This window comes from Arvicola amphibius, chromosome 6, assembly GCF_903992535.2.
Source record: "Arvicola amphibius chromosome 6, mArvAmp1.2, whole genome shotgun sequence".
NCBI lineage: Eukaryota > Metazoa > Chordata > Mammalia > Rodentia > Cricetidae > Arvicola > Arvicola amphibius.
In genome coordinates this window covers 96,265,925-96,289,130 of record NC_052052.2, presented here as the reverse complement: position 1 = coordinate 96,289,130, position 23,206 = coordinate 96,265,925, and the positions used below count along the sequence as shown (strand labels likewise).

The 23,206-nt window shown below is 36.2% G+C and overlaps 1 protein-coding gene across 1 annotated transcript in view; it reads left to right on the top strand.

Moving 5' to 3' along the window:
* Malrd1 (MAM and LDL receptor class A domain containing 1) overlaps positions 1–23,206 on the top strand; it is a 617,971-nt gene that overhangs the window by 268,790 nt on the left and 325,975 nt on the right. Inside the window, exons 24-25 of the mRNA XM_038334493.1 lie at positions 16,845–17,092; positions 20,306–20,597. Of these exons, the coding sequence (XP_038190421.1) occupies positions 16,845–17,092; positions 20,306–20,597 (540 nt within the window). The remainder of the gene's footprint in view (positions 1–16,844; positions 17,093–20,305; positions 20,598–23,206) is intronic.

Genomic DNA, 23,206 nt, shown 5'->3' with positions numbered 1-23,206 from the left:
TTATGGATCTGTAGAGTTTCTTTAGTTTTTGGTTGTTTTTACCTTGATTTCTTTAAGAAAGCATTTCATTTACTCTTTAAGAACATCCATCATCATCATAAAGTTGGCTTTAACGTCATCTTCTTCTGTTTCTGCTGCATTCACGGCTTGCTGTAGTGCGATAGCTGGGCTCTGGTGGTAACTTATTGCCCTGGCTGTTGTTGTTTGCGTTCTTACATTTACTTTTAGGCATCTGAATTTGGATTGATTATAGGTTTAGGTGTCAAATTTTGGGTTTGTCTTTGTTGGATGGATGTTTTCTTCCTTGGTTTCTTTTCCTCTCTGGTCTTTGGCCATGGCCTGTGGTTGAAAAGAGGGTCACAGTCCATGTTTGGGGCTGGACTTCTGATGGCTGGAAGGCTTCTTGTTCTTTAGGGGCTTACTGCCCAAGTTTGAGGTTGAAGTTTTAGCTAAGTATGTGCATGGCTATTATCCTGGTCAATGGTCCTCTGGCGTTTAGATGCCAGCCTGGCTTCTGTTGGGGTAGGAGCCTTCTGCCTGCTTTCAGGGAGTTGGCTTGGTCTCTGTTGTTCAGGATGGTTGTCTGGCCTCTGGAGGTAAGAATTCTGGCCTTGTCTCTGATAGGGTGGAAGTTTCTGCCAGAAGTGTGAGCTAGGATATGGTGATGAGGCAAGGAGGAGCAATTGTAGTTATGGTATATGAATGAAGGCAGGGTGGTAGGCAGTCTTACCTATGATTCAGGACACTGGCCTGGCCTGGGTGGTGTGGGAGGTTTTCATAGAGGTGTGGGCTGGGCTATTTGCTTTTTTTTAAGCAAAACTTTACTGTGATGATGATGATATTTCACTGAAAAGCTTGAGATCACTGACCTTGGTTCTCTGTTACTGGTTATTTTTTCCATTCTTCTTATAAACTTATGATCAATTTGTCAGCAATGATGAAACATTTCATTGGGGGATTTCATTGAATGTGAAGATAAAACTAGTTATGAGTTGACATTGTGGCAATATTCAGTATTCTTATCTATGATTATGGAAAATAACCCTTGTGTTTAGTTATTGTTTTATCAGTCATATATTTTGTAGCTTTCCTCATATACCCTCAAAGATTAATCTTTTGTTAGGTTACTATTTTCAAACACTAGTTGGTTCCTGCTAATGTATAGGAGAGAAACTGATGTGTTTATATTAACCTTACTCTTACAATCTTGTTGCAATTGCTTATTAACTCCATGACTCTATTGGTATTTATTCTTTTAGATTTCTTTTCCATAGTCTATTATGTCATGCATCATAAAGGCAATTTTATTTGTTACTTTACTTTTACTTACTTTTCTAGTTTCATTACCCTATTCCACCCTGTCTAGCATTAAAAGGGAAAGAGAGTCTTGTTTCTGATGTCTGAATTAGAGCACAAAGCTTTTCCTCATTAATTGTACTATCTGCAGTATTCTGTTGATGTAGTTTATATAAAGTTGAAGAAGTTTCCACTTATATGTAATTTTCTGAGAGCTTTTGGGTGGACTTTGCAAAATGCTTTTTCTCTATGTGTATTAAAAGACTTTCCCTCTTCAGCCTTTTGTGATGAACTGTACTGCATGGCTATTGAGTGCTGAATAATGTTTACAAACATGTAAGTGATATCATTTGGTTATGAGGTAGAATTATTTTTTAAAAGTGTTGTATTGGGCATGTCAATGATTATATTGAAGATTTTTTTTTGCATCCTTATTGTCAAATAAGTTGTGGAGAACCTTCCTAATTTTGTAGGGTTCTGTTTTCTTCTTAGTATTTTCTTGCTAAATAAACTTTTGCCTGCTTGTCAAATTTGACAAAATTGATTATGACATTCTTACCTAAAACTGACAGGTATGGGTAGAGTCCAGAACTACTTCACATTTTCTGATCTTCCTTGAACAAGAAGCTCCTTGAGGCATAACCTACTAGGGCCAAAGTAAACAGGAAAACAGGTGCAAACTTCACTAAGTGTGTGCTTATAGGCAATATGGATTCATTCCTCATTTTATCAAAGTTTTAAAAATGAGCATTTATTTATTCCTTCAGAAAATATTTACTATCTATTATGTAACAGGTTTTATTCTGTTTATGATGCAGTGGAATAATGCAGTGTAACATAGACATGAATTTTCTCTTCTTACAGAATTTCATTTGTAAATGTTTACTTTAGCAGTGAAAAACACAAACAAAAAGTAAAATAACAATATTTAGAAATAACAAAATAATTACAGTGCCATATATATTTTTATTCTATAGTGATAATATTATTGTAAGAGCGAAAATTAGGAAGTAAATGTTTAGAGTAGTGGATAATAGCATTGAATGTGGTAGTCATATTAGTTCTTCTTGAGGAATTGCATTTAAATTAAAATGGGAAGTATTGTTGGTTCAAGCCAGGTAATATAAAGCATATTTGAAAGCAATAATTAAAGCAGCCCTTTTTATACTGCTACCCACAGAAGCCAGAATAAGACATCAGATCCCATCCTCTGGAACATGAGTTACAGACGATTATGTGCTATCATGCAGGCTCTGGGAATTGAACTCAAGTCTTCTGGAAGAGCAGCCAGTTCTCTCAGCTGCTGAGCCATCTCTCCAACCCCTTGTTATATTGTTACTTAGAGTAGGTTACATTCTACTCTGCATTATCTCTCTGTTACATTCAGTTCCATGATCCATCTAAAACACTGCATTGAAATTTGTGTCCTTTGTGACAGAGTGAATATGGCACTCCTGAGTGTCCTCTCTGAATTTCTTTGTGCACTAGCCTGGGTACTGAAAGTCTTTGATACTTGTAAGATACTCCTAAATGTTCACTGGACCTGGTTCCCCAAATCACTGTAAAGCAAATGTATAACTAACCAAAGTATATTTAACATCTTATCTATGAGCCATCTTAGCTTAGTAGTGCAGTGTATGCACATTAGTATATCAGTTGTGTGCCCTAGAGCCTGAACGGATGACTTGGAGTTGTCCAGCATCATAGGAGAGACTCACAGTGTACTTTTAGTTCACTGTGATCAAAATTCATGTGTCTCTTTACACCTTACAAAGTCAAAAAACTAAGCCAAACCATAAAAAATTTGAAACCCCACGTTTTGCTCAAGTTAAAAGTCATGTAAAAAAAAGAAACTAAGAAAATAATTTGTAATTAGCACATGCCACTTGACTTGCTAGTACCCAGCTTCTTTTTTCTTTATTTATGTGGCATACACTGATAACTCCAATATACCCGATCTTGGCAGAGTCATAGAGAGGAAGATATGGCATGAATGATTTTGGTGGTGCTGTCTAGAAAGGGAAGAGGATGTAAGAATATCCACATTTTGAGAGACGGGGAAATTATAGTTAAGTGCAAATTGCTTCTACAGAGAAGAGAGGGAAATAACGAAATCGTGTTTAAACACTAATCCCAACATTGGCTTGCATACATCCTCCTGAAAACAATGGGCGTGTGTTCAGAAACTTTATTAATAGTGAGCTGGGAATCTTTTGCTTTCCTTGGGAGATTATGTTAGAAAGTAGGTCAGGTATCATGATGTTAATAAGCCAGGTTTTCTGTGAAGGAGCAGCTGCCCTAAGCTTTAGGAAGTCATTACTGAAGGCTGCTGCTGAGTGGCTTACAGCTCAGAAACCTTTCATTGTCTCCTCAGAATTACCAGCACTTACCCCTCCTCTTCCTTATGCAGTATTTTATATAACATAGTAGGGTATTATTGTCCAAATTTTGCACTCAGATTGTCAGTAGAGATGAAGAATTTTTGCATGAAATGTTTTTATTGATCACGTAAATGCTTTGAATATGTAAAATTCATTTTAAGTTTTCAAAAATTAACATTATCAGGGAAGTTTATCATAATACTATGTCCTAAAATATTTTCATATGCAAACAAATATACTTCATGTGAAAGATATTTTAAAGACTTATTTTTTTTAATTTATCTATTATGAGTACTTTGTATCACTTTGTATGCATTGCTCACATGGCCAGAAGAGGGCATTGGATCCCCTGGAACTTCAGTTATAGATAATTGTACATCTCTTTGTACAGGGAACAGAATTAGAGTCCTCTGTCAGAGGAAACTGTGCTCCAAACCACTAAGTTATTGTTCTAATCCCAGAATCTACTTTTTAAGCACTGTTAGCAAAGGTCTTAGTTTTTCATGTTATATTATTATTGTTTGATGAAAACGATAAGGAAATAAGGAACCTCAAATGAAATGATTATATCACTAATTCCTACTGAGATCACCCTGTAATAATTGCAAAATGATATCAATTTCCTTTAAATTTTGAGATAATATGAATGTACTGGAAGCTATGCATAGATAATACAGAAGTCTTCTATGCCCTTCATGTAGTGATAGCATTAGTAACAGAAAAGAACTATAGTAAAGTGTCAGCTAACACAGTGGTTTGGCACAGCATGTGTGTTTAGCTTTTTGTATCTTATATGTGTTCCTTTTATAGTCATTATAGTCATTACTACAGCTAGTAGTTTCTGTCTTCATAAATGTATTTTTTGGCTTATCCCATACAGTTATCCTTACTTCCACCATTCTTAGCTTTGGAAAATTATGGATTCTAAATTAGTTTTATATTTTATCATTTTTAGAAAAAATTTAAATGGCCTCCCCAGACCATCTCTTTCCTCTCAGTATAATATCATTAAGATACATTAACATTGCTTATATAAATAATTTTTAAATTTCTTATTCATATTCTATGATATAGATATAATATTCAATGTTTTTATTTACAATATTAACTATATTATCTTGCATGAATACTGGCACTGAATAAGAGGTGCTTTTTTCCAACACTTACACATTTGATATTTTAACTATTTTTATTCTTCCTGTTCTTATGGGTATGAGATAGTATGACTGTAATTTGTATTACCCTTAGTTTGCACAATATCGAATATTATTTCATTCTTTTTGGGCACAAACTCTAATGAGTGCCTTTGGAGTCCAGCCACAAGGTCCTCATCAGGGTTCAAAATGGATTCTACAGCCAGCAAAGGGCACTTTTTTCTTAGGGTATCTTGTAGATAATGAGTTCTGTCACACTGTGCTATTCCAAACTTGTCTCTATATTCTTCTGTCTCCATTCTAATTCTATTTTCTCCTAGTTTCTTCTCTTCTAGCTTAAAAGCTCTCTTGTTTCAGGAGGCTTGAAAAAATGAAAAAAATTACAAGTTACCTCTCATTGGTCAAAAGCACATTCCTAGAGTAAGCAATAAGTAGTTGAACCATTTGAAATGGAAACACAAGGATTTCAAGGTTTCATGATTTCAGGAGAAAGACTGTGACCAGTCAAGGGTGGGGCACAGTGCCAGTGACAAACTTTGAGACATAGGTCTATTGTCAGCAGACTTGGCAAGCAAAGAATTGGCATGCTTTTCTTAGGGTTCTTTGTGCGGCAACCTTGGTTGGACATCTGTGACTCTGACCTTGTGCATAACTGTAAAGTTTTAAACTTATGATCCATTTATAAAAATCCTTTAGTCTAGTTTGAACTTGCTCGAGGTGAAAGTGAACAAATTGTATGCAGTTAGTCTGAGTGAAAGGAACAAGACAGGTTTTTAAGTGCCTACAAATCTCATGGGACAAATAGATCTAGTTATGAAGCATGTTCTAGTATATTTTCTATATATCAAAATAATATATTTAAATGAAAGGTCTTCATCCTGACCACCTACAGATATATGTGCCCATAAAGATTGAGATGTAATCATGAGATTACATATACACATCACATTGCACACTACAATGCAGATATTGGGGAGAGAGTTTTAGCTGTTTTAGCAAAAGTGAGCAACAGTTTCCAAAGTGATGGTCTTGCAGGCCTTGCTTAGGTAGGATTAACCTCCATCAAAGAATCACTTATTTGGTGGGTTGACATCAGGACACTAGCTGCTGTAACTCTCATGGCCTTCGACAAAACTCCTACAATGTAGCTCTAACAGGGTATCTCGCTATATTCTCTGATTGACTGGGTACGCATTACGTGACCAGAGTGGCCTTGAACAGAGATTTATCTGCCTCTGTCTCCCAAATGCTGTGATTATTTATGCATGTGTTTTTAAAATTTATATTTCCTTTTTATTAAAATGTTTCTTCAATCTTTTACTGTTTTCTAAGTGATATTTTTACAAACAACTTTAAACACCATTTTGTACATTATTGATATATAGGTGAAAAATATTTGCCCTTAAGCCCCAATTTGTGTTTTAATTCCTTCTACAGATAATTATGCAAAACACCAGTTTTAATTGTTATGAAGTCCAGTGTGTTAATATTTCCTCTTCAGGATCATGGTTTTGAAGTAGTACCTAGGAAAACATTGGAAGAAGTCCTAGCTGCTACAAATTTTCTCCTGTTCTTCTAAAAGTTTTTTTATATGGTTTATTTTTTTTTTTTCCTCATGGTTTATTTTTTTTATATTTAAAAATTTCCATTTCCTTCCCTCCTCCTCCCCCCCTCCCTCCCCTCCTTCTCCCCTTTCTCTCCCCTCCTTCTCCCCCTTCCCTCCCCTCCCCTCCACCCATACCTCCCCTCCCTCCCTCTCAAGGCCAAGGAGCCATCAGGGTTCCCCACTCTATGCTAAGACCAAGGTCCTCCCAACTCCCCCCAGGTCCAGGAAGGTGATCGACCAAGCTGAGAAGGCTCCCACAGAGCCCGTCCATGAAGAAGAATCAGAGCCCAGAGCCATTGTCCTTTGCTTCTCAGTCAGCTAAAAAATGGGGCGATGAACTGAACAGAGAATTCTCAACAGAAGAAGTTCGAATGGCCAAAAGACACTTAAGGTCATGCTCAACCTCCCTAGCTATCAGGGAAATGCAAATCAAAACAACTTTGAGATATCATCTCACACCTGTCAGATTGGCTAAAATCCAAAACACCAATAATAACCTTTGCTGGAGAGGTTGTGGGGTAAGGGGCACACTCATCCATTGCTGGTGGGAATGCAAACTTGTGCAACCACTTTGGAAAGCAGTGTGGCGGTTTCTCAGGAAATTCGGGATCAACCTACCCCAGGACCCAGCAATTCCACTCTTGGGAATCTACCCAAGAGATGCCCAATCATACAACAAAAGCATATGCTCATCTATGTTCATAGCAGCATTATTTGTAATAGCCAGATCCTGGAGACAGCCTAGATGCCCTTCAGTGGAAGAATGGATGAAGAAACTGTGGAATATATATATGGTTTATTTTTTTATATTTAAAAATTTCCATCTCCTCCCCTTCTCCTCCCCCTCTCCTCCCCTCCACCCTTAGCCCCCCTCCCTCCCTCTCCAGGTCAAGGAGCCATCTTACTCTATGTTAAGACCAAGGTCCTCCCAACTCCCCCCAGGTCCAGGAAGGTGATCAACCAAGCTGAGAAGGCTCCCACAGAGCCTGTCCATGCAGAAGAATCAAAGCCCAGTGCCTTTGTCCTTGGCTTCTCAGTCAGCCTCCACCGTCAGTCATATTTAGAGAGTCTGGTTTAATCTCATGTTCCATCAGTCCCATTCCAACTGGAGTTGGTGATCTCCCGTTAGTTCTGTCCCACCGTCTCCATGCGTGAACACACCCCTCATGGTCCTGACTTTCTTTCTCATGTTCTCTCTCCTTCTGCTCCTCATCAGGACCTTGGGAGCTCAGTCCGGTGCTCCAACGTGGGGCTCAGTCATTTTCTTCATCTATCGCCAGGTGGAGGTTCTATGGTGATATGCAAGAAATTCATCAGTATGGCTATAGGAACTGGCCTTTTCAGGCTCCCTCTCCTCAGCTGCCCAAGTTTTATCGCATGCACTTTATACTTAAGTCAGTGACCCATTTTGTTTATTTTATGTGTAAAATTTAAGCTAAGATCCCTGATTTTCTTAAAGCTATGCATTAGTAGCTCACAGTCTCAAGTCTGCCCTCCATTCAATTCCTTTTTCATTATTACTTTGCTATTTACATCCATGCCAAATATAATTGATTGTAATGACTAAAGTTACATTGTACTCCTTCTGGTCTATTTATTTCTACATGTTCTGTTGTTTGGATCCAGCATGTCCCCTAAACAATCATAAAGTAACTATTTGGTTCACAGCAAGGCACTATGGGAATATAGTAGACTATCAAAGACACAAACCTAGATAGAATTCTGAGCCACTGGGTGATGTTCCCTAGAATACTGTAGAATGTTCTTTCTCTTTTCCCCTCTTACCAGTGTACTACCTGATAATCATTAGTTTCATGGTTTTCTCTGCAACATACTCCGATCATGATGGACTTCCTTCCTGAAGGTGGGCTATATGCAGCACAACCAACTGAGCTTTGACTCCTGCTTCAGAACTGTGTAATGAAATCAACAGTCCAGTTTTAAGAGCTGCTTCATAGCAGATTGGTGGCAGCTATATAAATCTGACTGTCACAAAGTATCTACCCTTATACTATCATAACACAGTCTTCACAGCTACAATTATGGATGGAAATAGAGAACACTGTCCTGAGTTAGATAACCCAAAAAGATGAATATGGTATGTACTCACTCATTAGTGGATTCTAGCCATAAATGAAGGACATTGAGCCTATAATTCACGATCCTAGAGAAGCTAAATAGAAAGGTGAACCCTCCACCCCCCCCCCAAAAAAAGTGTAGTTATTTTCCTAGATATTGGAAGTAGACAAGATTTCCAGGCAAAAATGGAGAGCTTGGGGGTGGGGATTGGATGGGGGTAAGGGGAAATGGGGAGAGAGAAGTGAGAAGGGAGGATGAGGAGAACTTGGGGGAATGGGACAGTTGGAATGGAGGAGGAGTGGATATGGGAGCAGAAAAGTATATATCTTAATTAAGGGAGCCATTTGAAAGTTGGCAAGAGACTGGATTCTAGAGGGGTTCCCAGGTATCCAAGGGGATGTCCCCAGCTTGTTCCTTGAGCAGCTGAGGAGAGGGCATCTGACCTGGCCCTATACTATAGCCACTCTGATGAATATCTTGCATACCACCATAGAACCTTCATCTCACAATGGATGGAGATAGAGACAGAGACCCACACTGGAGCACTGGAATGAGCTCCCAAGGTCCAAATGAGGAGCAGAAGGAGAGAGAACATGAGCAAGGAAGTCAGGGCCGCGAGGGGTACACCCACTGTAACGGTTGGGCTTATCTAATAAGAACTCACCAAGGCCAGCTGGACTCTCTGAAAGTGGCTTACATTCTAGAGTTTCTATATGATCTGAACATAGGGAATTTTGCTGTTTCTTACAATCTGTCTGAACTGAATATTTTCTAGGAAAATCTTCAGTAAGACCAATTAAGCCTTGAAATTCAATTAGGAAAAGTTTATTATTAGTTGCATTTTCTTAATAGTCACAAAACAAAATCAAAATATGTTTATAATGTATTCCTATGTGCTTCTCAAGTAACAGGCATACACACACACACACACATATACCAATGCAAAGAAGTGAATGCTTTAAAAGCCACTTAAACAATATAAACAGAGTAGCGGTGCCATCAAATTTGAGTTTTAGAGACAGTACTCTGACAATATATGATGGGGACAACTATAGAAATTGAGGGTCAGAGAAAGGCACCTGAGTAGTCTATTAAAGAGATTACCATGTCAAGTACTTTCAATGAAAAGAAAGTTAATTTCTATTGGGAGGAGAACCTTATAAATCTGAGAATTACTTAATGAAGGACACTTAATGGAATATCTGGGTTTAGTGAGTGGATTACTGACAGTTTCGTCCACTATCCTTGGTTAAAGAAGGACAAAAAGCTTTAAAGTTCACAGCTTCATGTATTGATTTATAGCCTGACAAGTATCCAATACTGTTAGAAATGTTACCATTCAAGAGCTGGCAAAAAAGATATCAGGTTTGAGAAAGACTTTCTATAGTTTTTATAATGCCAGGAAAACACACACACACACACACACACACACACACACAATTATATAATATATGCAATTGTATTATATCCATACATAATGGTAACAAAAATAGAATATGTATATTGTATTATATTTAAATGGTAATCAGGAGGTTAATAGCATAGAGAGGATAGACAACAGGAATAGCATGAATAATCCCAAAAGCAGCAATAGTTAAGAGGAGAATGCTTACAAAAGTGACAGAATCAGAGGCGGCAAAAGGAAAAAGAGGGAAAACACCCAATCACTGTGATCACCAAAGACAAAGGATGCTATTCTATAAAAGTGGTCAGCATCACTGGCTGTGCAGACAGTAATAAAGTGAGGATTCAGAAACCTCTGCTGAGTTAATAACAAGGAAGGACAATGGTAATCTAATAAAAACTAATAGAAACTAAATTTGAAATTTTTTTATATTTAATGGTGTCAGTCCTATTTCCTGCTATAGTTACCCTGGCTTACACTTAATTCAGGCACTTAAAATTTAGGATTAGAAATATAATTTGAAATTTACTCACAATAAACTATTATTATGTTATGTTTTTTATAACTTATCAAGCATGTGAAAACTACTCAGCTCAGCATGAAATTTTTGCTTTTGTATTTGCATATTCTCCAAATATCCTCCTCTAATGTATTTTTAAGTAAAATATACTCTCACTATCTCCCATTGTCAGGGTTTATATTGCTGGGATAAAACATCATCACCCAAAGAAACTTGGGGAGAAAGGCTTTCTTACAAAACTCAGGACCACTGCTCATGGGTGACATCACTTCCCTGTGGGCTGCAGCCAACAATATCAATCTTTCATCCAGAAAATGCCTAAAGACATGCCTACAGGCAGTCTGATTGAGGCATTTTCTCAATTGAGGATCCTATTCCGATACTGAGGTAGCATGTGTCAAGTTTACAGAAAACTAATGACCTCACTATGCATACAAAAATGCTGTTACATGTGAGTACATAGTTTCTGAATTCCAATAGTCAATATAAAACAACTTCATTTTCTTTTCATCAGCTTAAACAGGTATCTAACATTTCAAGAGTCAGTTTGTTCTTTATAAATTTACCAAAATGAGTTGTTTACACTTTCTCCTAGGTACTTACTATCTTAAAGTAAGAAAGAATATTATATAAAGTAAGGAGAGAACTTCATTATCATTTGTAATAGTGAGGCCCTACATGGGCAAAGGGGGTTAGCCTTACATCTAGAAGGACAACAGGAATTGGGATATGATAATGACTGGTGTCCTGGACTGTTGTTGGAATTATTTAAATATTGTGGAGATTGGGGAGTCAAAGAGCCAAAAGCAGTGTGAGAAGGAGCTCCACCTCATTACAAAAGTTCACAGAAATTATAATCTATTATGTCCTAAAAATCGGAGTATGGACATTGCAGGATCTCAAAAAATGGTGGGGGGGGGCTTTCTACAACAAACAAAATTGAGAGATCCAAATAGTGGCCTGGCCACATACTCTAAAGCTACTTCTGTACTATTATTACCCAGATACTTCTGAAATAACATGGATCAGGATTATTCATTCTTCAAAAATATATTATTCCAATTTTACTTGAACAAATCAGGTTTAATATACAGTGTGCACTTAAACACATAAAAAGAGGATTTGTGTAAAATAGGAGTAAAATGCATGTGGGAGCATAAAGAAGCAGATTGGAATGGATCTAGACAAGAAAAGGAAGATTTATAAAAATGGCAGTTATATTCATAAGTGAAACAATAAGCAGGAATTATGTTATAAAATAGTAATTTTATGATTAGGAATTACAGATCTTTCTTGATACAAAAATATTAAGATGCAAAAACTGAGATAAGATAATAGATATCAGAAATATGAAAATAGAAATGACAGTGAATAAAGTTATATGTCTGACTTGTGTTGGCTTAGACACAAAGCTACACAGTGTAAAAGAAATTACTATACCATGGTATGGAAACATGCCTACTAGTAATATAAATAATGGCAAAGAGATAACTAAAATATAAACTAAGATTTAAGGTTAGCTGAATGAGTAACCAATCAATTTAGCATGGACTTCTGAGTCAAAATAATTGCATGCTTACAGAAAAAAATACAATGAAAATATAATTTATTAGCTTTCTCCTATATAGTATAACCTACCATTTTAAAAGACATTTGTAAATGGATTAAAGAAAAAACTAAAAGCTCAATTATTGGTTTATTTTTCAAAATACTTCTGTGTGGTGTTTATCCTTAGGTTAAAAAAAGGCATAGAACATTTGAAAATTGAATGCAACATTTGCCACAAATCAGGCCGCAATTTATATGATAATTTTATGTATGATTATTGAATAGACCTTATTACTTGATGAATGTTCAATAAACTGAACACATAATATAAAAAAGTAGTTTTTAATTAAAAAGTGCATGACAGTGTAAGACCTGAATGGAGTTGGATAGAACCCAAACACAGAGATATAATTTAGAAGAAAATCAAGGCCAGTATTAAGAAGTTCTCCAGGTAATAACCATTCGGAGAGATCTAAAACATAGGCTCCCCAGGCAATTACTTCTCTGAAGTAACAATAATATTACCTAACATACTTTTGATAATAAGATAGAAGTCTTATGGGTTCCAGAAAGATCTCAAGATCTCAAGATCAATCAGGCAGATCTCACATTCATTCAGAGCCATCTTTTGATCATCCAGACACAATCCTTGGTCAACCAGAGAGAGATCATTACCAGCCAAAAAGATTTTAAAGACATTTGCAAGTAGAGAGATGAAAACATTCCCCTAAACTGAGTCCAAATTTGATCAAACTTTTGTTATAATAATTTTTAAAAAAGGGTGGTTGGAAATTTAGCACAATGGTAGAGTTTGTACCTAGCAACTACATTTTACCCAGAGCATATGTGTGTTTGAATTCCAAATACTTTTGTGTTTCACAATTCCTTTTTTATGAAAACATATTAGTAAAACATGAGACAGCTTAAGAAATGAGATAATGGAAGAACACTAGAGAGGCTTCTGCTTCCAGCTGGGACCAGGAAAACAGTACTGGTTTGTGCTTTGTCAGCACAACCACAAGAGAAGACAACATAAAGTAGCTTCAGACATTCACAGCCATCTTAGGATCGTGTGTTTAACGTGGCAAGAGGAAAGATCTAAAAATCACTAGTCTGCCTCAAAAATGATAAAAAGTAACCACAAAATTTCTATCTTTCCAAACAATATGACAATAATAATAAAAACTGTTTATTCCACAATCCTCACATCATAACCTATAGAAACACAGAGTTTATTAATTTAAACTTTATCTGATCAGTGATGAGACTATGTCCATAAATAAAATATATTCCTCGGTGCTGTATAGAAAGAATTTAGAAAGGACACTTTATGGAGAATATTGTGTAGTAAATTCTTTATGGGGAAATTGCTGCACCTTCTACATGCTTTTATTAGTTTTTCCTTGGCCAGTGTGCTAGAGAGGATGGTTCCTGGTGTTTTGATGATAAAAAATCATTCACATTCATTTAAATAAAATAGCCTTAGTATAACTCAAACAGTTGTCCAAACAAGCTTTCTTCGCAGGAGTGCTATTTGTTTGAATAGAGGTGGACATGCTGCAAAGGTTTTTCCTAAGTGCTTTTCATCTTCCGGATACTAGCTCACAATATGTTTATGCTTACACAAGTTTTCATTTCTTCATTAATATTTAAGTACAAATTAATCAAAACTTATTACTTGAAAATAATTATGTTATATTTTGCTAAACTTGAGCAAATCAATTATACTCAGGTTTTATACAAGATAAAATATGTCCTCAAAGTATTAATATGTATAAATATATACATATGTAGATAACAATAATTAATGAAAAAGAACAAGAAGGGGTGTATGAAAGTGTTTGGAAGGCGGGAAATAAAGAGGAAATAATATAATTACCAAAAAACATTAATTTTTTGTTTTTCTTCCTTCCTTCTTTCCTTCCTTCCTTCCTTCCTTCCTTCCTTAAAATTTCCACCTCCTCCACTCCTCCCATTTCCCTCCAACTCCCCCAACTCACTTTCCCCCTCCCTCTCCAGTCCTAAGAACAGTCACAGTTTCCTGCCCTGTGGGACGTCCAAGGTCCTCCCCTTTCCATCCAGGTCTAGGAAGGTGAGCATCCAAACAGACTAGTCTCCCACAAGGCCAGTCCATGAAGTAGGATCAAAACCCAGTGCCATTGTCCTTGGCTTCTCAGTCAGCCCTCATTGTCAGCCACATCCAGAGTGTCCAGTTTGATCACATGCTCCATCAGTCCCAGTCCAGCTGGCCTTGGTGAGCTCCCATTAGATCAGTCCCATTGTCTCAGTGGGTGGATGCACCCAAACACTTTACTGAGTGATATAACCCAGACCCAAAAAGAAGAATATGGTGTGTACTCCCTCATAAGCAGATTCTAGCCATAAACAAAGGACATTGAGCCTATAGTTTGTGATCCTAGAGAAGCTAAATAAGAAGGTGAACCCAAAGAAAAACATATATTTATCCTCCTGGATATTGGAAGCTGAAAAGATCGTCGGGCAAAAGTTGGGAGCAGGGGGGTGGGAGTGAGTTGGAGGGAAGGGGAGATGGGGAGAGAGAAGGGAGAAGGGGAAGATTGGGGAGAGCTTGGGGGAATGGGATAATTGAGATGAAGGAAGGGTGGATATGGAAGCAGGGAAGAAGTTATCCTAAACAAGGGAGCCATTTTAGTGTTGGCTAGAGTCTTGGCTCTAGAGGGGTTCCCAGGTGTCCAAAGGGATGTCCCCAACTAGTTCTGTGGGCAGCAGAAGAGAGGGTGCCTGTACTGGCCTAATCCTATAGCCACACTGATGAATATCTTGCATATCACCATAGAACCTTAATCCAGCGATGGATGGAGATAGAGACAGAGACACTGGAGCACTGGACTGAGCTCCCAAGGTCCAAATGAGGAACAGAAGGAGGAAGAACATGAGCAAAGAAGTTAAATGTTATTTAAAAGTGTCCTGAGTAAATAATTTGTAAGACATGATCAATTGTAGCATATGGCTTAATTCTGAAACATTTTCACCAACATTTTTAGCTTTATAAACTATTATATAACTATTAAGAGATGTATGTATAACCACCACAAACATGGAAATGAGAAGAAAATGTATCTTAAACACTATATTAGTTAAATATTCAAGAGAACATCCAAGAGATAATTTGGTGTTCCATACAACTTAACTTTTAATTTCTGCAACTTATTGGAATAACTAACTCAAGTTAGTGAATATTTCACTTTTTATATAAAATTCCACAAATTTTCCATGCCTATATTAAATAGTTTTTTCTAAACAATTAAAATGATAAGTTATAACTATTGTTTCAGGTAGTATTTATCAAGTTAGACTCCATTACTTAGTAATAGCGTTCCTAATTATTTAACGAGACACAAGAAACAAAGGTGAAAGAAAAGAAATAGTTTATTCCATGAAACATGAATTCATGTTTCAGGGAGGAAAGTTGCACAATATTAACACCTTTTTCTTTATGGTTTTGAGGCTAATGCTAGATTTTTAAAAAATTAAACTCATTTAAGCCATGGTCACAACTGTATACAACTAAACTATTATTTTTAAACGTTACTGTGGATATACCATTTGGACGTTTTATTATTGCATGACACAAGGCATTTGTTATTTTGAATTATGTACTTATTTGCATTATTTCCATGACAGCTTCATGCAATGTGCTTTGATCATATTCAAGCTCTTCCTTCACATCCTTCTATACCCTTCCCTTTCTCTCTGCATCTTTGTCCTTTCCTGCTGTTCTTAAATTCTTCAAGACCAATTTGTGATGCCTAGGCAGTCTTGGATATGTATCCTTTCAATGGTTCACTTGCCAAGGGTTACACTCTCAGAGAAAACTGTCTCTTCCTCTTTAAAACTGACAATTGCCAAGTGCTCCATGGGTAGGATTGGGATTATATGCTCACCCCCACGACAATCCCCTTACTGGGATTTGGTTTTGCGTTGCCTTTCATATATTCTGTGAATGCTGTTACAATTGCTGCAAGTTCATATGTACAGTTCCCTGCTGTGTACAAAAGATAATGTTTCTTAGTAGTCATCTACTATGACAGGATCCTACACTCTTTCAGCCAATTTTCCACAATGATCCTTGAGCCTTGGGGGTATGAAATATATTTCCCCTTTTGCTCTAAGTGCTCTGAAATCTCTTATTTTCTATACCATGGGTAGTTGTGTTGTGGGTATCTGTGTTAATTACTATCCACTGCAGATTGAAAAATGGCAGAGAAGGTTGAATGATTGCATTGATCTTTGGATGTGATAAGTCATTAGAAAGAGGTCTCTATGAAATCCTCCTTAGAGCTCAGGGAATCCTGCAGGAGAGGAAGTGTAAAGATTAAAAGGGTCAGAGGGGATGAAGGACACCAGGAAAGCAACACCCTTTCAATCATTTGATAAAGGCAAATATGAGGCTGAAACAAGAACAGGATCTACAGGTCTGCACTAGGTTCTCTGCATATATTTTATAGTTTTCAGTTTAATATTTGTATAGGAATCCTGACTGTTGGAACAAGTGGGTCTCAGACTCTTGGGACTCTTTTCCTCATGTTGGGTGGCATGCCTAACCTTGATATAATGACTTTGCTTCATCTTATTATATTTTATTTTGTCTCTTTTCTAATGAGAGACAGAAAAGGGAGTAGATCTGGAGGAGAGGAAAGGGGGAAAAATAACTAAGAAAAGTAGAGGAAGGAGAAACTATAGTCAGAATATATTGTATGAGAAAGAATCTATTTACAGTAAAGGGAAAAAATGGAAAAGAAAAGATTTAGGGAAAAGAAACAATGAAGGTTTAAAGGTAGTCTTTCTTTTCAACCTAAGCTTGCATTTTTTCCAGGTACCTCCGGTGGGCGCTGTGACTTCGAATTTGATCTTTGTGCCTGGGATCAGGATCAGGATGAGGGTTTTGACTGGAATCTGAAATCTAGCAACGTCCCAGCTACAAGCATGGAGCCAGCTGTAGATCATACCCTGGGAAATTCTTCTGGTCATTACATCCTTCTCAAAACCTTTTTCCCACAGCAGTCCATGAAAACAGCCAGAATTTCAAGCCCAGTTATAAGCAAGAGAAGCAAAGACTGCAAGGTATGATGGGAAAATTCAGGGATCTTATAAACAGCTATTGGAAAGGGTCATGTGCAGAAAATGGGATGCCTGGGGCTAGAATCACTGTGTATTTGGACTTACTCAGCATAGCATATTTGAGGGGACAAAGAAAAATGGGAACAGTTATTAGAATTACTGGAGAAACTTTCTTGTGAATATACTATACAGAAGTCAGAATTTTGGAAATAACTGGAAAAATTCCAGGGTTAACTGTTCATGATTATAGATAATACAAAATAAGTAAAAGACAAGTTTTGTTCCCCCTAGGAGTTTAGTGTTATAGAAACTATGAGAATTTCATGACCACCACTAAGAAAAATAAATAAATATCATGCAATATATAAATAATATATTCAAGACTCTGATGTAGCTAAAGCTATCTATAAAAGAGACAAAGGTATATTTTCAGAGAGGATAAAGTAGATTTGGTTCTTAAAACAATGAAGAAAAATTATAGGCAAGAAAAAACAGGACTTCATCCTCGGCTTATAAAAATTTGAATAAATGTCTAGGGCATCTCAGCTACAGGACTCAACCTAACTAAATGTAATTTAAGGCACTAACTGTAAAGTAAGCTCTTAGAAGTCATTCCTGTTACCTTGCTCACAAGAGACTGTTAAATAAATACTCCACTTATTTGTACTATGAGATATGCAACATTAAAATTATGTTATAACATATATATGCTGGATTGGTTGTTCGCCAATATTTGAACACTGAAAGAAAGTAAGTTTTATTTAAAGAAGTTTTTTTTCTGCTCATTTCAGGTTAGATGAAAGGTTCACAATCTAAATTGTTATGATATGATATTCAAAATGACACTCTTTGTTGTGCTGTGTGCACAGTAGAGGTAGCTGTAACCCAAAGAGAACCGTACGTGCATCAGCCTTCAGACAGCACTCATCACCATTGGTCTTAATCCTTGGCAAACCTTCAGTTCATCAAAGGGGATTTTCTGTCTCATCCTAGGATGCCTTCACAATTGGGCTCTCCCAGAGTAATCTCTGCTCTCAGCTGGGTAGTGAGGTTTTACAAAAGAGGAATTGGATAAGAGTTTTAGAGAGAAAACTTGGTCAGAAGTTCAGAATGGAAGTGAGAAATCAAACAATAAAACTACACCTTGGTTTGGTACTGAATTGAATTTAATAAAATATCCTTTTACGTGCTTTTGCTGTTTTGCAAAGAAATGACACTTTCTCAAAATTGAAAGCTAGACACAGCAGATTAAATAAATGTTAAGTCTATGTCTATAAATTTAGTTGTATATGTCCTTAGAAAAGTCTCAAAACTGCAAGTTAGTTTTAGTCTACACACCTAATTAACTAGTAAAGCATGAAATATATAAAATTATAGTTTGATTTCCAAGCATTTCTATTACAGTTTTTTTCTATGAATGCTTAAAATAATTTTTTGTTATAGTAACTAAAAATCTCATCCATCTCTATATCCCTTTGGTCACTAAATTATATTTGCTCATATTAAAACCTCCTGTCTGAGAATTATAAGGGATGCCTGGAAGGGTCAATTTTTTAAGAGAAATGGCTTATTTTCTTAATATTTATGATATATATTGAATACAAATAGTCAAGAAAAGGTCATCCTGAGAACTGTTGGCTCTCAAAGATGACGAATACTTGTATGAGGTAAGCAGAACAACAAGAAATTTTTGGTAAAATTATGTGTGTTCTTTTTCACCTTATGGGATATCTTTAATCAAAGAAAATGAAATTGTTTTTCTCTTTCATTATGAAAAGCAGGTATCAGGGAGAATACTAAAATTGATTGAGAAATTGGATCTTTAGATGATGATTTTATGTAAAAAAATATTTAGAAGACAATATTTTCCAGATGTTCATTCCTTCTTATTGCCCCAAGGATAGTTTTTGTTTTTGTCAATAGTCTCCCAGGAAATAAAGGTGAGGAGGTTGTTTCTATGTAAACCCACTGGCATGATTTAAACATACCTTAAGATACAGGTAGAGAATATATGTTTCATTGTCTTTATATTAATGAGAATGTAAAGCATAACATTGGCTAGGGATGTTTGTAGCTGCCTGGGATTCACACAGCAGTGGATCAAAAAGCTGATCCTGAATTCCTAGCATCTGTTGATTCTTGAGATCTGTCCAGTCCCTTATATTCATCACTAAAATAAGTAATCTATATAAGTTTTTCTGTCCCAGGAAAAACCATCATAAAATTTGTCTTGGAAAAATTAATCAGTGGAGATAATTTTACAAAGAAAAACACTTGGAGATTTTATCAGCTAAGGAATTTGGCTCTCCTCTTAGTCCAAGCTTCTGTAGTAATCCATTACACATATTAATTAACCATATCTTTCACTCTTGAAGTACATTCCTTCTATCTCTCCAGAGTATTCTCTGCACAATTGTTTATGTTTCAATAGGTATTCTTGTATAAAGAGTTCCTTCTGTAATCATTTTCTCTCAGACACTTGGCAAAATAAAAGCCTTTAAAAGCTCTGAATCATTATTGTTTAGAAGCCATTTTCTTCTGTTTCCCAGATTTTTCCTTTACTCTCTTCTACCACTTCAGAATGACTGATAATCTAGTAAACTCTGTCTCGGACATATTGGAATATGAATCACTGGAAATAGCAATTTTATTAGTTTTAGAAGTTCCAGGGTCTTTTCTGCTGGTGCCTCTTTCTAGCATCCCAAGTAAAATCTGGTAAGAGCAACTCTGCAGGGTTTGCTCTGTGGAATCCCTTTTCTTATAGCACTAAAAATGTGCTTCTATTATAAGAATATAGTGGAATAAGCAAAATACTCCTTCGTAATTCAACATAAAACACCCATTTGGGCCATAATGAAGCCACTCTCACGTGTCATCAGTCCATTAGTGATGACAGAGACGTCGTGACACAGTTTCTATTCATGCTTGAACATTGACGGTTAATTGCCAACATGGGGATTTTAGAGAGGAATTTTGCTTTAGAAATAGAAAAATAAACTTTTTTCATCTTCTTCTGAATGTCTATTCAACTTTATTATACTATCTTCCCTGCATGTATTTATTCTGCCTTTCTTCAGTGCTAAAGTGCTTAGGAATCAATAGACTGTACCCATCTAATTTCCCTTCCATATCTGTTAGTAAAGAAGAGGATACTGAAATATTTTTAAAGTGGAAATAATTATACTCATCATTTGTAATGTTCTGTTCTTCCTACAGATAATTTTTAATTATCACATGTATGGTCCTGGCAGTAGGAACCTCATCTTGCTCCAGGTGACAGTCACAAACCACACAAAGACACTGCTCAATCTCATTGAAGAACAAGGCAATTTCTGGCAGAGAAAAGAATTGTTGTTGTCTAGCGATGAAGACTTTCGACTCAAATTTGAAGGCAGAGTTGGGGAAGGCTACCCTGGCCATATCGCCCTTGATGACATTGTGCTTACAAAAGGATGTCTGCCATCTCTCGGCTCCACAAAGGAAGACTTGGATCCTCCCCTTCCAACAGGTGTGTTTTCAGTTGTACTTCCTTTGTGTTTTTGTAGGTTGTAGATAAGGAAATGGGTGAAAATGAAATAAATTTCTAGTTATGCATTGCTTCATCATGAAAAAAATGTTTTTAAACTGAAATGTATTTTACAAGTCTTTACTTACAAAATGTCTCCCAAATTTTCTCCAAGCTCTGTTGTATTTAGCAGTTTCTGGGTTCTTTGTGTAGAGAGCCGTGTCTTAGATAAGTTGAATACAGGAAGACTCTATTGAACGGCATCTGATTTCAAATCAGATCAGTCTTAAGTAAATAGTCTTATATATTTTAACAAAATACAAAGAAAATCAAGAGCAGAGAGAGATTTTCTGTTTTAATTAGACATTATTCTTGTTATATGCTTTTCCAGGCACAATGAGGTTACCTTCTATGAAAACTATCAGTAAGGTGAAAGTCATGCATGTCAATATTGCTGTTAACACATCTAAGGGGCTGACTCTCATAGCTTAACCACAGGGTGCACTGCAGTGAGACAGATGCTCACTGATAAGAGCTACTGCTTCCAGCAACAGGAGAGTGCCACACCATGCAGTGATACCCTAAGTTAAGTTCAAACTGTGAAATGTTTAAAATGGTTTCCATGGAACGTTAGTTACATCCTCTCATCATAAGAAGGGAAAAAAAGATTATTAAGCAAAACAAATCATGAGCAGTATGTAATTACTTATTCTTTGTAGACCAATGGATGTACTTATTTGAATTACTGAATGTATATATTGAAATACTTTATGACTTAAAATGTCCACATGTCGTTTTATCCTGAAATATTTAGTGATTTCTTAAAAATACCATTGGCATTCATTGAGTGAGCAACTTTCAATATATTATGGCAATGTTAGAGAATACTGTTAATCCCATGAATCTACACATGGGTGATATAAAAATAGCATATTATAATAAAATGATAAAATATATTTTTCCAATTGTATTGTAATAGATGTTAATATGTAACTATGTGTTTAGTGTAGAGAATGGACATGTTCTCTGCTAGTATCTACACCTCTCTTGTACTTAAGAAAAACGAATGTCATCCATACAGAATGAGTTCAATCATTTGTCTGGATTGTTTTACTGAGCAAAAAAGGGAACTCCATCACTTTTGCTTTTTCTTTTCTGTTAATCACAGAGGTGGTATTTAAATACGATTGAGAGAAAGTGTTTATCTGGTTTTCAGTAGCCATTATTACATGCACTTCATCTGCAGTAGTCCTAACACTGTGTAGAATGGCATAGAGGTTGCAGACATACCAAGACTATATAGGAGTAAGTCTCCTTATATGGGTTATTTGAAATGCCACCGAGCTTCCTCAGTTAACGTACCTCCTGGAAAGCATAGCCTTCCTTCGTGACTGGTGTATACGAATGCTATCTGTGCTGATGCTATAGAAGTCTGTTCTGTAAGAAAGTAAGTTCTTGAACTTATTGAAAAATAACCTTAAATATTCAAAGTATAAAAGATTACACATTTTTGTTGACCCATCTGTTTTCAACTAACAACTACTAAAAGGAATACAAGAAAAATAAATTAAAATGTATTGGGGTATATTGATACCTTAAACATATAAAATATTTCTACTAAAAAGTATTTAAAATATTTGAAGAAGTAAACAATTATTATAAAATAACACTAATTATATATTAATTATGAAGCTAATAGCATATGTGAGTAATGTTAAACTCTTTGTTTATCCTTACAATATTTAATGTGTGTTAAGGTTTGTGATTAGTGAGGCCCAGGAAGGATTGATCTGTTGCTGAAGTACTTGTCTCCAAGTGTGAGGGACTGAGATTTATCCCTAGAAGAAGTGGAGCCGTGTGTGTGTGTGTGTGTGTGTGTGTGTGTGTGTATGTGGCTTCCCGAGGAGAAGTGGTAGTGTGCATTTAGAATCCCACAACTGGTAATCCATCCCATGCTGAGGAGAAAGAAAATGACAGATCTATAGGGTTAGCCTGCTGGGTTAGCCTGATCATTGAAGACTAGCAGCAGGTAGGTCTTGAGACCCTGTCTCAAGAAACACCAAACCAAATGAACAAAAATTACAATGTAGGTGACTCCTGTGGAACAATGCTTGATAATGACTTCTGGCTTTCATATGTACAAATTTACATATACACACATGTGCATACATATATATTTGTACCATCAAACACATTCCCCCATATATATATGTATATGTATATATACATATATATTAGTTTTGATCAATAGAAAATAGAATAATCTGTACTATGAGGCTATATAAATAACTCAGCAGTTAAGAGCATTTGCTAGTCTTGCACAGGATACAGGTTCAGTTCTCAATACCCACATGATTCACAAATGTCTTTAACTTTAGTTTCTGGAGGTCTGCCTAATGTTTCTGGCCTCTGCACATACCAGATACACATGTGGTACTTATATATACACAGGCACACATTCATATAAAAACATATTTAGAAAAGAAACTGGGTTCTTCATAACAAGTCAGTGAGGCAAAGAAAAAATTTTAAAAGTACCATAGTATCTTTTGGGCTATTATTATATCCTGAGGATGTATAAAAATCCTCATGAGTGTATTTATAGGATGTCT